Below are 18,382 nucleotides of genomic sequence, written 5' to 3'. Positions count from 1 at the left end.
ATACAAATTATAATTGCAATTGCAATTGACCAAGCAGAAGAGAATTTAAAATACATGAAAACTACTAAATGATTCTGATAAGTTCACTGGAACAGCCATTAAGAGTCTCACAAAGCTTATACAATCTTGTCATGTGATGACTAATATTCGAGAGAGCAATGACTTGCAGTTTATCATGTGGGCAAATAAACATGGCTTTTGAGTTTTAACATAAAGTGAATATGTTCAACTTATAGCAAAAAAGGGGTCTAAAATGGAACAATTGAGTCACAGGAATTCTGGAAAGTAAAAAAGAGACATTTTGTGTTCCTCTTATGTTAGTTCAGGGTTTTGATAGGATCAATTGAAGGACCAACCAATGTTGCTCTCAAATGTAGAGCATAAAAAATCAAAGAGGAAAAGAGAGAGTGCCCCAAATGTCACACATATATCATCTTGGCATCCTACTAAAGGTTGATTTCAAAAGACAAACTTCATTGTACCTTCGTCAGGACAGTTCCCTCTAAAAACAAAAAGGAGTTAAAACGAAGAGTTACAATCACAGTTCTGGCTTCTAGTAGTCCTGATCTAAGGACATGGACTCCAAAAAACAATCAAAAAGCATTTGTCTTAACCAACCTCAGACACTATCAATAGATCTAACCAATTTTATGTTTCTTGAGGTTAAAAAGATCTAACCAATTTTATGGATTTCCTCAAGGAACTCTCACATTTTCTGAATATAAGAATATACAAAATATCAAAGTGGCTCGCGACAAAACTCACCATCATTTAGAAAACTGCCTTTTGAGCTTTATATATCTTGAAATCTTTTATGTCCGCATTTCAAGTTCATATAACATATCAAAGAATGAATATTTATTCCTCTAATCTCATAAACTAGACAGTGGAAAAGAGTAACAATTGATTAAAGACCACTAATTGAACAAGTTAAAAGTACCTGATGAACCCGTGCAAAGCGTTCAGAGAACATCCTTATGAGTAAAGTAACAGTGCTGTTGATTGCTGCTCTTGCAATGAGGGCATAAGAACTTAATCTTTCATCCATTGCTGCTCATGCATGTGATAAAGATGTAAAATGGCCTTTGCTCAAAGGTGAAGGTCAGAAATAAGGATGAAGCTACAAAAATAGGTTTAACTCTTTGGTTGGCTATAAACTTAAATCAATAATATAATTGATTTTGGTAAATTTCTCACATACCAGAAATGGAAGCCTGAAGATATTCAGATTCATCATCATCGTCCATCGCCGATGCAGATGCCACTGTACAACAAACCATTTATTAAATTTGAATGAGTAAAAAAGGAGAATGATAGTAGAACACATGCAATAATGAAGCTCCATGAGTTGTTATGTATTGTAATCACTTTTTAGATCAGACTCAACAATCAAGGCGAACAGAGTGGCAGCAGCACTGGTCCCTTCAGGAGGAAGTAATTCATTCGCTCCAGTACTTTCTACTTGCTGAAGAACAATCAGACCAATAGTTAATTCAAATTTCATTTAAACACCTTAACCGGTAAACACACTTTTCATAGTGAGAGTATTTATATCAAACTGACTGAAAGCATAGCGAAGTTTCAAGCCAATCACAATGGCATTACGAAAGAATAAGGGTTGAAGCAATAGTTATCTTTCCTAGTGATTCTTGAAAAGATAGATAGGTACATTGGCTAACAAAAAAACAAATCAGGTTTTGACTTTTGGCATGCCTAAGGTAACCAAATAAAGTACACAAAAAGGTAAGAGTTGAATATTATAAGTTATATACCACAAGTAGGGTGGTCCACGTATCTAACAAGATGTCACGAGCCTGCCAGCTCCATGTCTCCTCATCTGTGTTGTTAGTCATAAGCACTTTCAATACTTCACACATCAAGTTGGATAACAGGGTAATCGTGCCAAAGGGCCTGAACATCAAGACATAATCATGAAAGAAAATAACTATCAAATAAAGAAATACAAGGATCATTTTGCAAACTACTAAGAAAACTAATATCAGTAACCATCACTAACCTTATGGATTTTAGGAGACCGTCAAATGTGATAGGGGTCATTAGAGTTGCAATAGATAACAAAGCACGACAACCATCAAGCATTTCACTGTGGAAAAACAGAATATATGTGAGGCTTCTTTAATGCTATGGAAGTGCATGGCAAGTAAATGGAGAGAGACTCAAAGAAGCAACTATAAAGGGATATGACCTTTCACTTTTTCCACATTGAATTGCTTTTGAAACAGCATCAGGTGGATCAATCCACATGATTATCCCAGATAATAGTAGCAGCAAATGATGCTCCTGTATTAGCGCACTGTCTAGAATGTCAAATAAATCACTCATTAATGCCGTAATATGTGCAAAAAGGATCAGAAAGGGCATAAGGAAGTAACACATATTGCCTGAGTACAAGAACTTCGTTTACTGTATTCCCACAGCAGCCAAAAAATAGCTGAAAATACATCCAATTACAGACAAATTCCACCAAATTTTGGATGGTTCATATGAAATTAAATTGGTAATTCTGGTGCCTATTTGAACTATTACTTAAAGCATATGGCAAGACAGTTTTAAATAATTTTGGGTGTCATAATCTCCTTCACCACAACTCTTTACTGTACCGATGAAAACGGATTTAACTAAGGGAAATATGTTCAGTTCCATTAACCTCCCTCAGATCCTTGAAGTTTGAAAAACCTTTAAATAGATCCCTCAATCCCATTTGCAGTCGAAGCTGATGTTACAGTCAGTGGGACCCACCTGCAACCTTAACTCATGATTATGGCCAGCACCCAAATTGAATCCAGAAGATGTGTAAACTCATACATTTACAAAATTCGAAATGAATTCCACTAGAGAAGATATAGAGTTTTACATTTTGAGGAAAGTATTCAAACATACTTTGGGTATACCTTATGCATGAAGAAAGAGAGCCGAAATGGAGATGCTGAAGATGCAGCTTTTGAAATTTTCATTGATGCCTAAGCTCATCCTTTTCGTGCTTTAAATGAAATAAAGATGCAGTTTGGTCTGTCTGTTGTATCATCAAATTTTAGGCAGTTGAGATTGCCTTTGGTTTGTGTAGGATAGAGTTCGATTCTACCTTGGTGCCCTATTTAGTTGTTTATTATTTTCACTTGCACGATGTTTGAAGAAACGTTTAAGTGGTAATGAGTGGGCGCATATTCAAGCATTAAGTGATCTGTTTTCTGTGCCACGATTTACAATACACCTTCAATAGTCAAGATCGTTGTTATTCCATAATATTTAAATGCTTGTTTCAAAACAGTTAGAATTTGTCTATGTTCATTGAGTGCAAGCAGTAGTTCTACAACTTTGATCCCAAGCTGCAATCATGCTTGCACGGATAGAGGCTCATGAAATGCAGCAGGTTAGCAACACAAAAACCTGAGTTTGCACAATACAAACACACATGTATAGCCAATGGATGTCCACCAGTGAAACAATTCTCCCAAAAGGATTTTGGTAAAACTTGACACCTTGAGTAAATCTCCCATAATAATTTCCCAAAAGGATTGGAATCCTTTATCCCCTTTTGCCATTGTTGAGAATCTTGGAATCCTCTTTTACTAATTGCTTGCTATCCAAGTCCCGTTCTCACATAAAGAGAGCTCTATTGAAAGAGGAAATATCCATCTTATTGCTATTCCAATTTCATATTCAACGCCATTAATCTCTACCTCATTAAAAGTAAACAACTCTCATGCACAAGGCTCCCGTAGTGGGCGGGGTTGAGAACAGACAAGATGTATGCAAACCTTAACCCCACATAATATGTGAAGAGGCTGTTTCCAAAAATTGAACCTATGCCCTCTAGGTTGCACCATTGCAACGGCACCACTAGGCTACATGTTTGCCTGCAATCGCTACCTCATTAACATTACCAAATCCATGGGACATTTTATGTAGAACTCCAGATCATTTCAAAAATAATTTCTTATCAACCCCTCACCAGACTAAAAATTTTTTAGCGTCACGTATAAATGTTTAATAACAAAGGTAGAGCCTATAGCATAGAGGCAAGGATGCGGACTGTAGCACCAGCCATAAACTCACATATCTTAAGTTCAAATCTGACTGATGTAGAAGGCAATTACAAGAATTTACAAAACCAATTTGTAATTGAGGGATATTTATGTAATAAAGATATTTAGTGCCCTTTAGTATCTAGGAAGTAGGAATTAGTTTCTGTTTTGTTTTCATTATCCCCAATGAGTTAGAAAGTCTTTTACTTCTTTTCCCAATTAAAAAAATTGAGGATTCTTTTTCCGAAGCAACAATCAGTCCACCTCGATTAATCGACCCTAACGATCTAGGAAAGTAGATGTCAAAGAAATGTGGTGGTAGTAAGGAGACAGACCGTGACAGAAGAGAAAGATAAGAGTCTTTTTTGCAATCATTTTTATAGATCAAAACATGGTGTGATATACTCATTACATGACTATGTGCTATTGAACATTGTAATGCATTAGCTAAATTGTGGAAGCACTAGTTTAGGGAATAGACAGCATAAGTTCTATGCACAATTTTTTTACTGAACTGGTGTGATCATATTCTCCATATTTGGCTCCCTACTGTAAGCATAAACAGCACCACATCAATAGAGAAATAAAGGTGCAATTCTTCACAATTTCTGCTGTGTTTCATCTTTCTCTTTGACTCAATATGTAGTTCTAGGTCTCAAAGTTGAAGTTTTGAAAAAAGGAAAGGAACGGAAGAATAATCAACTCAAGGGGCCTGATCAATTAATTGTTTGATATGATGTGATCTTCCAGTTATATTCAAACTCTGAGGGAAATAGTAGATAGATGAGTCTATGCTTGACCTTTTTATTTTGACAGAAATATTAGATGGATGAGTCTGCACTTGCCCTATGAAATTTGACAAATTGCACTAAAAAAATGTAATGGAGACAAAAAAAACTATACATCAACCACAGCATGAAATATCCAAAGGAAGCTACAAGGGAAAACACTTACCAGAAGGAAATATGGTTCCTGTCAAGGAACAAAACTGTATAATAAGCTTTCGGCAAGCAACCGCAACAGGACAATTAAGCCAGTAATCTTCACATGAGAACTTCTGTCTCAATGCTGCATATAAGCCCAAGAGCCATGCAACATGACCACTTGAAATCAAGGCATCACGCCATGCAGAACCGGGCTACAAACAGTATGAGCATAAAATAATTAGGTGCACAAAGCACCAAAATCATGAAACATTGAAATCTTCACGTGCCAATAATCCCCTGCTTCTAAACACTGAAGTGATGTTGGGCGAGGCCAATTTCGGCCAAGCATTTTCATGTTTGGAGATATCTCTAAAGGCCATCTGGTAAGTGAAATTGTAATGGTTCTTACGACAAAGGCCTTGGTCAGTAAGGTATGTTAATTTCTGTACCCTTCAGTTGGACCTTATGGGCAAATATAATGAAAAGATATACTCACTTGGACCAAAGTACTATCGGACATCTTTGATGAAGCATTGTAAGGTCTAATTCCAGAAGAGAATACATTGACACCACCTTTTGCAACACTGGTGTCGTATCGAAAATCCCAGTTCAGGATTTGTAGCATGAGACGAAGCGCAGCAGTACAAACTTTAACCTCAGGTACTGCATCATCAGATTCAATTATTATATTCGAGACATTAGAAGCCGTATCCCGTGCCCAACAGTACAATGTCTACAATTCAAATAAGATTAGAAAGGTTAGAAACTTAGAATTGATTAAATATCAGAGAAAGAAACAATGTCTGCGCCACTATAGTGAGAAAGAACCTTCAGATAGTCCAGCTCTAATGATTTCCGACACTGCTCGTGGAACTCTCTAGGAAGACCCATAGCACTTGAAGTAGAAGGAGAAAACTCGGATACCTGGAAAGGAGATATTATATGTCCCAGATTCTCGTAATTGCTACGAGATAAGTTCCACTCCAAAAACGACCAATATGCCCATAAAATTTAATAACTTATAAAAGCGACAGTACCAAAGATTCCAGGAAGTTGATTCCAGTGTACTGCACATCCATACCATGCACACCGAGAATAGCCTGGTTTACCTGTGGCCGTTCAACTCAAACGCTTAAAGGAATATTAAAGGTACGATGAACTTTTAATGCAATGTCAATGGGAGGCTCTTTTTTTGCTAATTGTTCAATGTGGATTGGGATTCGAATTCGAGCCCTAATGATATAGATATCATCAAAACTACTGGAGCAGTTGTACAAAAAAAACAACAGCTGTGAAGTCATCAAATGGCACAATTAGAACTACAAAGTTTTTTTTATGTGAATTGTGAAATTAACTATCTGCATTATCTTGCAGAAATTAACAAAAACAGTTAGTGAAGGAACCCTGCGTAATTTGATTATCCTAATCATAAAAGTACTTTCTGTGTGATTAGGTTTCAATGACAACTAATTTCACCTAATCCCATCACAATTTCACAATAGTTAGAATTTGGCAATGTCATAATATAAACAAATAATAAATTTTGCCCATAAATGAGTTTGGTCAAGCAATCAAACAGCAGATCATGCATCAATTCAAAAATCACTATATATCAACTCAGCTGAATGCATGAAAAGTAATGAAAGGAAACTTTATGATTATTGGTAAAGAATCCTTATTTCATGCCCCACCAATAATAATAATACAGAAAAACAGTAGGAAAAAATTGAATAGTGATATATTTTAAAAAAGAAGAGTAGTAATCCACAAGGAGAGTACTGAAAATAATTAGGTACCTGGTGAAGAAAAGCAGCCTTCTCGGCATCCGTGAAATCAAGCCTATGTACAGAAAATGTTAACCAAATTGACTATCTACTTGACAATTTTTCTAGAAGGTAACGGAATTCTGTGCAGATGAAAGCTTAATTACTAAATTCTTTGTCACACGAAAAACTATTAGAAGGAAAGGCAACCTTCACAAATAAATCCCATAAAATAGAACTTGTACAGAGCATCTTCATGATGAAACTGATAAGCTCATCTCAAGTGTCTCACAATTGCTTATGATCAACAAACACTATGGAAGTAGTTCAAAAGGGAACAAAACTGAGATGGAAAATGATTAGAATTTAATTATTGAATAAGAAGATACTTAATTATTTTATGAGTAAATTCATGCAAAGGCCGAGGTGCTCTCCACAAGTGTACAAGAAGAAAAGTCACCATATACATATGGTCCCCAAAAGAGTATGGTCCAGGAAGAATCGAAAAACAATTTACCCTTCAGCACTTTTGCATGATGTTGCTACCATCAAAAAACTAGAAAGTGCGTCATAAAAAAACACCACTTTAAACAAAACTTTTGGCTTCCAAATATGTTTCCAAGTGAACTGATCTATGCCTGTCTTCCACCTTTTTAGTAAAAGAACCCTATAGTAATCCTTTACCTTGAATACACCTTTTTTGCTCCCTCATCAAGATTATCAGTAATTAATAAAATCTCAAGATAACACCTTCGTCCTAATGGACAGGTCCTACAGTGCTCTCCATTCATGTAGCATATTATCCGTCTACAAGATTTGGTCAAGGAAGTTGGTCAGCCATACTACCTTTCTCCCCCATGCATTCTCACATTTCAATAAGAATTCAATCAGGACCTAAAGTTTCCCACCTTCATATTCTTCAATGTTTCCTCAACTTCCAACAATCTTCTACTTCTTACAAACCTAAAATTTCTTTCCTAAAAAAAAAGGCATCACCTTCTCCTATGCCGCTCCATGTTGTCCGTTAAGCATCTCATCAAAATAACTATTCCAACCGTCCTTAATTTATGAGCCCTTCAAGATTTTATTATCTACATCTTTAATAGACCTAGCACTTTTAGGTTTCTAACTATTTTCTCCGATGTCTGCACCAGTCCGTAGATATCACTTTCTACTTCCCGACAATGTTGTCAAGCACACTTGAAGAGTAAAGGCATTGCTTCGCTTCAAATCACAAAGTGCACTTAAAGCCTACGCTTCAAAGATGCAAAGAGCAAAAATAATAAATTCGATAATTGATTGTCATTGATAAATACATGTTTAATTTGCCATTTTGCCAAGATATCTTATGTATGAAAAATAGAATAATTTGTCCATTATTTTTGTAATAACGATTAATTATTTAAAGGCTCGTCTTAGTTGTTTGGATAAACAATACGCAATAGCTTATTGGATATATTAATTAGTGAGTAAATTTTTTAATTTTTAAAAGGATAAGATTTAGCTAAAACCGTAAGCAGTGGTGTCCAAACAAGTTACAACTACAAGCAAAAAATTTATTCGTACTGCATTTTTGAGTTGATGTGGTACAATACTACAATTTTAAATTTATGTAACCAAATATGTGGAAAAAAAAAAAAAACAGAGAGACGCAAGGGAGAAGAACGAAGAGAGCAGAAGAGAATAGAAGCCCTTAGAAAACCTGAAAAGGAGAGAAGCGCGATAAGTGCTGACTTAAAGCAGTTGCGCTTTTGAAAAAAAATAGAGAAGCACGCTCAAGCAAGGTGTAACCCGAGTGCCTCTCTGCGCTTTGCACAACCCGAGTGTCTCGCTGCACTTTGAGCTTTAAGCGAGCACTTTTGCACTTCATGACAACACTGGTTCCCAATGCCCAATTTCTTATGTAGCACATTATGTGCTTTACAAGAAGCAGCCTCTACATTTTTTCCCAACTTCATTTTTTTCTAGCTTGTATTCAAGATAACTTTTTTATTTCACCTATAATGCAGCTCTCTGTAACATTTACTTTATGCAAAGATATGATTTAGCACCTTCATTCCACCACCATGGCACCATATACCACTGTCTTTGTGTCTCAAACCTTCCAACTCCCCAAGAATATCCTTGGCTACTTTTTGTCCTCCCACATAGGATTTGTATCCCTAACGGATTACCACACATCTATATTAAGTAACTGAAGTTGATAAATTTCTCCAGATCAAGTTCCACCACGCAATTTTAGACAACTACCCTAATCTCCTATTGTCATTTTTTAATGTCCATATATATTAGCATAAAACCTATGCTTCGCAGTCGAGATGTCTCTGTGATTGCTTTGCATTTCCTGCAAATTTTTTATTTATCATTCGTGAAAGAATAAAGTCTATTTGGCTAGTTTATAATTACTTCTAAACACAATCACCTTCAATTCTCTCTTTTAGAACCAATTATTGACTAGACAAAAATGAAAAGATATGGAAATTCTAAAATAGTTTCACACTACATTTATGTCCCTTAACCATACCCCATGGACGCTGTTACAATCTCCCTCTTTAGCTACATGTCCATTTACAACCCCTCCCATGAATACTATTTTCCTTGCATTACCTCATCTAGGTCTTTGCACAATTACCACCAAAAGTTTCTTCTAGTCTAATATTGCTAAACTTTTAATTATTGCTATTAATGACCACTTCTCTAGAACTAATTCAACCACTAAAATCATATCGCTCTTTCCTTAACCTTACAGCCTGGTCTTTTAACTGTTTATCTACGACTACCCCCCACACATTTCTAATTTTATCATTTCATCCAAACCGACACTTGTGCCATGTAACATGTATTTTCAATCTTCCTTTTTTTTTCATCTACAAAGCTGATGTATGACAGCTTTCGCAATCATGTTTTAAGGGGTTCTTGCAAGGGTTTGCAATTAGGCTCAAATTGAGGTTTTAGGATGATTAGGGCTCAAATTTAAGGCTTAAACAGTAAAAACACATCTGAATTTGTAGAGAAATTAGAGAAAACGAAGTAAATAAAAGATTGACAACCGCAGCATCACTTCTAAGGTTACTTGGCATCACATAATCAAAAGGCACATCACATGCTAGTAAATTCTCTCAAAGATGTATATTTATCATTCATTGACCAAAATATGAGAGACTTCATAGCTATTAATAAGACTCAAACTCTTAATATTCTTAAGGAAACTAGTATCTTCCAAAAGTAAACTAATAACTAATAGGACTCCAACTTCAACTAGGACTTGGCTTTAACATAATAAAGGACGATAAAAACAATGGGTGTGTTTGGAAATGCTTTTGCTTTTTTGTTTCCAAAGACTGATTTTAAGTTTAGATTTTGAAAACAAATTTAAGAAATAAAACTGAAAACAAAATTCATTTGGCAGAGGATTCTGCATGGAGAAAGAGGAAAGATGAAAGAATTTTACAAAACATCAAATACTAGTTTTGGTTTTTTTTTTCAGTTTTACAAAATAATTTCTAAAAACACCCACCCAAACGAATTTTCAAACCCATTTCAATTTTCAAAAACAGAAAACTGCTTTGAGAACTGTAACCAAACACACCCAATCTCTTCCTCCCAATTTCAAAATTCCAGCTATACTTTAAATTCCGATAATGCCCCTAGAATGAAAATTTAAGGAAACTTATTAATAACTAACCCAATAGTAAACTAACTTAAGAAAACATAAAAATAAGACTTATCATAGCTAGAGGAGGTTCTATAAGCTTACGGATAGACCATGAATCTACATAGCATACATATTTGAATTTAGTCTTTGAAGACCTCTTTAGCTCCCGCACCACAGTCTTAGGCTCTGCTTGGGATTGCTACCAAGTCCAACAGTCAAACCAGCATTTATTGGGGACAAAAATTGTTTTGAGGTTTGGTTGCCAAGCAGCAGAAGTTGCTTACTTTCATGTAGAGATGCTGGAGAAGCTCAGAAAAGAAACTTCTCCATGAAGCAATCCCAACTTCAACATAAGTTTCATTATTATTCCTTTTTTAACTTTTCTGAATAACACAAAATTGTCCTCATATTATAACCCCAAACTAGTCGAGAACCCGCGCAATGCACGGATAGTCTCAATATAATTTGTTTGCTTAATGATTAAAGAAAGTAAAAATATTTTTTCCTTCATGAATAACATAAAACAACTCCAACTGATAATTAATTAATATATTTTTTATCTCCAAAACTATACTACAAATATACTCTATTGGTCTATATTACTTGCTTATTATTTTAGACTTTAGAGTGATATAAATCTAATGGAATTATTATTGATTTTCCTTTTCAAATATTTTTAAGTGCTAATTATATTTAGAATAATAAAATTCTTTTTTAAAATTTTCTTAGAATAGATGTAGGTCTACTAAGTTACATTGCTATTACTATACTTAATGTAATAGAATTCTAATTGAACAACTTTTAATATTTTCCTCTTTTATTTTTTATTTGATGCCACGTGGCTTAACGTATGAGCTCCAAATACTTTTGCTTTTAAGTAGTAGTATAGATTTGCCACACACACTCTTCAGCAGCGAGTACCAGACAAACACCAAATTTGCAAAAATTATGTTAATTCGCAGCTTCAAATTTAAATTATCATATGAATATTTTAGCCAAAACTGAATTTGTAAGCAGTAATTCCCACATATAAATTTTTCCAGTAACTAAAGCTGACATTTTCACTTTGTAACAACCCCAAACAGAGGATCATATTCCCATATTATGTTAATGGTATATGTGATCATAGGATCGAGTACTGATTAATTCCATTAACCTCCAGGGAGTGACCCTAAATTCGGCCAAATTAGGAGCAAGTCTACAAATTTCTCCTATACAGCCCTTTTTCACATCTCAGATACTTTTGCCAATAGTTGAAAGCATCCAAACCATTTCTATTGGAGTGCCAATTGGCAGAAGAGGATGTATCGTCCAATTAGATGGGATCTTGTAAGACCTCCTTTCCAAGAAGGTGGCTTGGGAATAAAGTTTCATTAATTTTTAGATAAGGCTCTTCTCAGGAAGTGGCATTCGGTTCAATAGTGGTACAAATCCACTTTGGACAAACTTGATGATTGCCAAGTATGTTTTTAACTCTGGAGGGAGGACCTCAAAACCACAGAGAAGGCTAATGGGATTGGGTTTTGGCAAGCTATTCATAAGATATGTGACTTGTGGAAAATTAAAAAAAAAAAAAATTAAGTTCCAAAACATTATGGAGTTATTTGTTGGCATGACAAAACAAGCAAGGAAGTGTTTGCTTTTTGCAATGAAGAGCTTCTATAAAGCAATCGTTGGTGGTTGTGGTAATAACAAGTTCCCTAGGACGTGTGAAAAGATGAAGTACCAATCAGAGAGAGCTTCGTTGTTGGAAAAGGCAGTTGAAGTCCGAGTCTTACTCTTGACAACTTGAGCAAAAGTGGTTGGCACTTGGCTAATATATGTCTCCAATGTAATGAATATAGGAAGAACATCAACCAATCGCAATAGCCAAGAGGTCAGGCCATTTTTGGGAGTTGTCTTGGAAGTCTATAGGCCATTAATTGGGTCCTATCCTATGTTTGTAGTGGACGAACTAAAAGCTCCAACAACTCTGCACATCAAGAAGGAAAAGAGGAGGCTGATCTCTATGGTCCCTTTGGTAAATTGCTGGAGAATTCAGCTAGAGAGAAAGAAAAGGATCAGTCGAAAGAACAGTTCACTTTCTAAGATTTTTCTTGCATGATGATAGTAGTATATATCTAATGTTCTCGAGAATTTTGATGTTTCTTAAATTCAGTCTTGGTTCTATCTGCCGTGCACTTCAAGGCGGCAACCCCTTGCTGTCCAGCATTAGAGTTTCTTTTCCACTCAAAAAAAGGATTCTCCAATATGTTACCGAGAGCAAATCCTGATATCTTAAAACCACTACATGAACCAAGAATATTAATTGAACACATGGTACCTTATCTCCCACTTTCTGTCAGAATATGCTTTGTGTCTAATACATGGCAGAAGGAAGTAATATCAAACAAGTGGCATTCATTCCATTATAGTTAGAGATAAAATCCACAACTTACCAACTCCTTTTCATCAATTGGGCAGCCACTGAGGAAACTTTTGATTGAACATAACCCTCAATTGAACTTGCGTGTTGCATAATAAAGCATAGACAAAAACTGCAAAGTAAAGATATTTCCACAGGATAGTCAATAAATATTTATAACAATCAACATAATTAATGATAAAGATAAGCAATTGTTATGCACAAGGACTCTTGCAGTGGTGTCAGGGAAGGGTAAGATGTAAATAGTTTTAACTCCGAGGCTATTTCTAGGGCTGAACGTATGACCCTGATGTTTTGGCGAAGCCACTTTCATCTAACACTCATTGGAAACGATCTAGAAAGCATGGATACGTCTGTCATAATGCAGTATATGTATCTGATACATATTGGATACTGATACGGCAAAAAACGGCAAAAAGACGTCTGTAAGACGTATTTTTCTATTCACAATTTTTTTAAAAAAAAAAATTTCAGATACGAATACGATACCTGTTTGAGACGTCTTCAGCGACGTTTCACAGCACGGGAAATCATTTCCAGCCTTAACCTTTAGGTTAAGGACTTCCTTGGACATTGACTGCCTTGGCCAACGTCTGCTGCGACTTCGACCTCCACTTCGACATCGACTCCTTGCTTCGAAGTCGACATCGACCTCCACTTCGACATCGACTCCCTGCTTCGAAGTCGACATCGACCCTGACTCCCAGCTGCGACTTCGACCCTGACTCCCTACTGCAACTTCGACATCGCCTCCTTGCTTCGAAGTCGGCATCGCCTCCCTGCAAAGAAGTCGACATCGCCTCCCTGCAAAGAAGTCGACGTCGACTTCGACTTCCTGCCACGAATTTGACATTGACTTCCTCTGGTAAGTCCTTGATTTGAGTTGTTCCTTTCGGTTTCAATTTGCTTCAGTTGTTGTATTGTTGATTTTGACTTCAATTTACTTGTGTTTTCTTCGATTTGAGTCTATTGCTTCTGTTGTTGATTTTAATTTGCTTCTGTTGTTGATTTACATGTGCTTCAGTAGCTCAATCTTGCTTGTGTTCACTAAATTTGCCGATTTGAGTCTCTTGGCTTTGCTGATTTGAGTCTCTTGTTGCTTGTCTTTGATGATTTGTCTTATAATGCTGCCTGGTTAGGCTATGTCAGGTGTTGGCTCTCTTAACACCAGTGGTTCAGCCACTGGTTCAGCTTCTACTCCATCTGCCTTGAGTGGTGGTGTTGAGGATTCCGGCAAACCTCTATGGAGATATGTGAAAAGACAAGAAAAGGATGGTGGTGGTGTTGAAGGTGCCTAGGTTAGGGATTTCCGGTTGTAAAAATGTTACTAGTAAAGATATTGCGGAGATGCAAAGATTGGAGGAGGAAGCTAAGAATAGAGAAATGGCAAGTGCGCCAAAGAAAGTACCACTACCACCTTCTTCTATGTTTTCGGGTGGAATGTATGCAACTGGTTTTGAATCAAAGAAAAGAAAGGAGGTTGGAAGTTCTAATCCGCCTTCTCCTCTTGAGAAGTCTTTTAATTTGCAAGCTCGAAATCAATTACATGCTCTGATTGCAAGATTTTTCTATGCATCAGGCTTGCCATTTCACTTGGCAAGGAGTCCATACTATGTGAGTATGTTTTTATTTGCATGTAGCCATAATTTGGCAGGTTATTTGCCTCCAGGGTATAACTTGTTGAGAACAACTTTGCTCCAACAAGAAAAGGCAAATGTGGAGCGATTGTTGCAGCCAATCAAAAGCACATGGCGAGAGAAAGGAGTAAGCATTGTGAGTGATGGATGGAGTGACTCACAAAGAAGGCCTTTGATCAATTTTATGGCGGTGTCTGAAAGTGGGCCTATGTTTCTGAAGGCAGTTGATTGTTCTGGTGAGACCAAAGACAAATTCTTTATCTTTAACTTGATGAAAGAAGTGATTGAAGAAGTTGGTCCTCAGAATGTGGTTCAAGTGATTACAGATAATGCAAAGAATTGTGCAGGTGCAGGACTTCTTGTTGAAGGATTGTATCCTAACATTGTTTGGACACCATGTGTGGTTCACACACTCAATCTTGCTTTGCAGAATATTTGTGCGGCGAAGAATTTGGAAAACAATCAAGTAGTATATGATGAGTGTTCTTGGATTACAATTGTTTCAGGTGATGTTACTATCATCAAGAATTTTATCATGAACCATTCCATGAGGTTAGCCATTTTCAATGAGTTTGTGCCTTTGAAGTTGCTATCGATTGCTACTACTCGATTTGCTTCTGTACTTGTGATGTTGAAGCGATTCATGCTTATAAAGAGAAGTCTAATGAGTATGGTGATTAGTGAGCAGTGGAATTCTTATCGGGAGGATGATGCGGGGAAGGCTAAATTTGTGAAGGAGAAGGTGCTAGATGATGTTTGGTGGGACTCCATTGATTATATACTCAAATTCACAGCTCCTATATATGATATGCTTAGGGCTTGTGATATGGACAAGCCTTGTCTTCACTTAGTCTATGACATGTGGGATTCTATGATTGAAAAAGTGAGACTTGCAATATATAGGAAAGAAGGAAAGCGAGTTGAGGAGTCTTCAAAGTTTTACGATGTGGTGCATGGAATTCTAGTTAGTCGTTGGAACAAGAACAATACTCCCCTCCATTGCTTAGCTCATTCACTCAATCCAAGGTAACAATCAATAATTTATCTTTGAAATCATCTTTAAACTTGATTTTTTTTCCTCTATAACTTTTTAAATCTAAACGTTTGCTCCTATTTTTTTTTCCTCCTATTTAAGGTATTATAGTGAGAAATGGCTTAATGAAGATCCTACTCGGGTTCCTCCACACAAAGATGTTGAAGTTGCTAGGGAGAGAATGAAATGCTTTAAGAAGTACTTCTCTAACTCCGAAGAGAGGATGATGGTAACAATGGAGTTTGTAAACTTTTCTAGCATGTCGGGAGATTTTGCAGATTCTGATTCTATTCACCATCGTAATGATATGGATCCTAAGAGTTGGTGGGTTACATTTGGTGCAAGTGCACCTTTGTTGCAAAATCTAGCTTTGAAGATACTTGTGCAACCTTCGTCTTCATCATGTGCTGAGAGGAATTGGAGCACTTACTCGTTTGTGCATTCAGTGAGGAGAAATCAGATGGCACCAAAACGTGCTGAAGACTTGGTTTTCATTCATAGCAACCTTCGTCTCTTATCCAGAAGACAACCAGATTATAGTAAAGGAGAGAGCAAGATGTGGGACATTGCAGGTGACAAGTTTGGCACATTTGAGGATGTTGGGGAACTAGAGGTTGCACAACTCTCTCTTGATGAGCCAGACTTAGAGTGTGTAGTCTTTGCTGATGATGGTGATGAGGGTATATTGGGTGAAAGTCATGAAACAAAGGAAGTTTGAGCAATTAAAAAAAACAAACATAACTAGCTGAGGCTTGAGAGTGTTAATTTGTCATTGTAATTGCATTTCTTTTGGTTACATTAGTCATTGTAATGTCATTGTAATTGCATTTCTTTTGGTTACATTAGTCATTGTAATTGCATTTCTTTTGTTACATGGAAGTTTGAATAATTACAAAAAAAAAATCAAACGTATCCTAAACGTTTCCGTATCCTATTTTTTTGAAAAATGAAGTATCCCCGTATCCGTATCGTATCGTATTCGTATCTCGTATCTGTATCGGTGCTTCTTAGGAAACGATTCACTCCTAAGGAACATGGGCATATTGCAGAATTGCATCAATGCAAACTAAAGGATAGTAAGATTATTAAAACCTATGAAAATGATATAACAGAAATAAAATACCTAATTAAATTCTTCTTATCATCAGCTGCAAGAAAACTCCATTCCCTGATAGCTGCATCCCGAATTGCTGCAGCAGCCTGAAACCTGGCATTTGGATCCTGAGAATTCTCTAATAAAGGAAAACATTACCAGAATCAAACGCCATACTCATTTCTAAAGCACAAAACAGCAAATTCGATCATCTGATTAATATGACATTTATCACTAAAGACTGTGTCAACCAACTTACCAAGAATGAATTTACATGCTTTATACGGCTGAGGTGCCTGGGATAGCGATAAAATAGTTGCCTCAGCAGCAGATGTATTGTACTGCGTCTGCATAGCAAGATATTCAAATATTTGTAAGAATACAAGAGTATAGACTCACACAAGCACAAATTAATTGATAGAGCCAGCATGCACATCTGAGGACAGGATGGTATACGAATATTACAATCAACAGTAGAAGTGTAGAACAAGAAAGATAAAATGGGGGTAGAATTCCATAATGAATCATTAAGAAATTTGCAAAACTATAGAAGACAAAAGTTAATACAAAAACTCTAATAGAATGTATAGATAACCGCTTTTTTACATGATTGAACTACATTTCACCTACAGAAACGACCATACTTTTGCCCATTATTGAATGCACGGGTTGTGAATCTAATATCAACTCTCTTTTGCCATCACAAAAACGAAAGAGCACGCTTTCATTAATCAGATCCCAAGTTTTCCAATTTGAGTTCCTCTCCTCAGTTACCAGACGAAGAACGCCGAAGCCCAGTAAAAAGGATTCAAAGAAAATGGAAAACATAAAGAAAAAAACCTGAATGGAAGTGCAAGCAAGCTCAATGGCGTGCATGGTAGCCTGGAGCTGGCCCAAATCAGAGGGGGCGGCTCCACCATCAGTAAATCCTCCTGGCTGCATCTTTTCTGAGAATGACAGAGAGGCTTCCGGAGAAGAAGAAGAAAAAGGAATCTTTCTACATGGATTTCCTGGTGTGTTGCGACTCGCGGACTGTGAAGAGCAGAGCGAAATGGGGTTTTGGCCTTTGGGAGATTTCAACAATGGAAAAAATGACTGGAAGCGGAAGGGAATCCTTTTTTTCCCCTTTCATTATTTACGGGGTTATTTAATATAGATAAAAAGTAATTTTATAAAATGGGATTAATGCCAAGTTGCAGAGGTGGGACCGTAATCGAACCAAAAATTACTGTTCATGGTTCATTAATAAAAGGGGTTTTTATCGATAATGACAAAACTTAAAAGTTGTATTCCAACAAGTACAATCTAAAAAAACATTTAGAAAAAATGACAAAGTCTAACAACTTATCAAAATACCTTCCCTCCTTCTTCTTATTCCTCCTCCCTTAGAAAAAAGGACAAAGTCTAACAACTTACCTAAACAGAAAATTACTGTTCATGGTTCATTAATTAATAAATTGGGATTAGATCGTGTTCGAACCGGTTCAATAGAATTAATTATTAAATATACATGTTAATATAGTGTTGGATTCTTCAATTCTGCGCAAGTGATCTTCAATTCTGACTGCTTCAGATACTCACATCCTATCAGGTGTGCTAAAAATATGTTGGACTCTTCTACGCTGGACAAAATATCTTCAATTCTGGTTGCTTTTGATACTCACATCCCACCAGGTATGTCAGGACTTGCTGTCAGCCCAAAGGATTTGATATGATATTTGTAGGATTTTATACTGAATCTAACCTTTGCACCAAACGAACTGTGCGCAGTTAGAGAACACAAGGCTGTTGGCTTGAGGTTTGC

General features: G+C 36.4%; 2 protein-coding genes across 4 annotated transcripts in view; one reads left to right on the top strand and one right to left on the bottom strand.

The window, feature by feature from the left end:
* The window catches only part of LOC120008914 (exportin-4), a 32,407-nt gene extending 14,724 nt beyond the window's left edge, over positions 1-17,683 (bottom strand). The window contains exons 1-15 of the mRNA XM_038859290.1: positions 17,419-17,683; positions 16,838-16,925; positions 16,609-16,717; positions 12,829-12,927; positions 6,769-6,811; positions 6,010-6,081; positions 5,801-5,896; positions 5,469-5,705; positions 5,001-5,184; positions 2,207-2,318; positions 2,018-2,104; positions 1,773-1,911; positions 1,369-1,465; positions 1,202-1,264; positions 941-1,050 (exon numbers count right to left, since the gene is read on the bottom strand). Coding sequence (XP_038715218.1) covers positions 941-1,050; positions 1,202-1,264; positions 1,369-1,465; positions 1,773-1,911; positions 2,018-2,104; positions 2,207-2,318; positions 5,001-5,184; positions 5,469-5,705; positions 5,801-5,896; positions 6,010-6,081; positions 6,769-6,811; positions 12,829-12,927; positions 16,609-16,717; positions 16,838-16,925; positions 17,419-17,520 — 1,638 coding nt within the window. The 5' untranslated portion in view covers positions 17,521-17,683. The remainder of the gene's footprint in view (positions 1-940; positions 1,051-1,201; positions 1,265-1,368; positions 1,466-1,772; positions 1,912-2,017; positions 2,105-2,206; positions 2,319-5,000; positions 5,185-5,468; positions 5,706-5,800; positions 5,897-6,009; positions 6,082-6,768; positions 6,812-12,828; positions 12,928-16,608; positions 16,718-16,837; positions 16,926-17,418) is intronic.
* Positions 14,104-16,370, top strand: LOC120008915. Of its 3 annotated transcripts, none has more exons than XR_005470553.1 (3): positions 14,104-15,478; positions 15,588-16,282; positions 16,327-16,370. XR_005470553.1 is itself a non-coding variant. In XM_038859292.1 (3 exons), the coding sequence occupies exons 1-3, from the start codon at positions 14,163-14,165 to the stop codon at positions 16,201-16,203; spliced, it is 1,608 nt and encodes a 535-aa protein (XP_038715220.1). In that variant the 5' UTR covers positions 14,104-14,162; the 3' UTR covers positions 16,204-16,364. The 3 variants fall into 3 exon arrangements, 2 of the variants coding, with proteins under 2 accessions (XP_038715220.1, XP_038715219.1); XM_038859292.1 differs by having other exon boundaries at positions 14,104-14,201; positions 14,526-15,478; positions 15,588-16,364; XM_038859291.1 differs by having other exon boundaries at positions 15,588-16,364.
* Positions 17,684-18,382: the final 699 nt, after the last annotated feature.

The sequence above is a fragment of the Tripterygium wilfordii genome, chromosome 11 (assembly GCF_013401445.1).
Source record: "Tripterygium wilfordii isolate XIE 37 chromosome 11, ASM1340144v1, whole genome shotgun sequence".
NCBI classification, from domain to species: domain Eukaryota; kingdom Viridiplantae; phylum Streptophyta; class Magnoliopsida; order Celastrales; family Celastraceae; genus Tripterygium; species Tripterygium wilfordii.
Note: the sequence above shows the minus strand (reverse complement) of the source record. Positions and strands in the feature narration are given on the sequence as shown.

Bases quoted from the DNA above. Each gene is read 5' to 3' on its own strand.
- LOC120008915 (XM_038859291.1), top strand. From the start codon at position 14,163: ATGCAAAGATTGGAGGAGGAAGCTAAGAATAGAGAAATGGCAAGTGCG. The intron at 15,479-15,587 runs GTAACAATCAAT...CTCCTATTTAAG, and splicing joins GCTCATTCACTCAATCCAAG to GTATTATAGTGAGAAATGGC.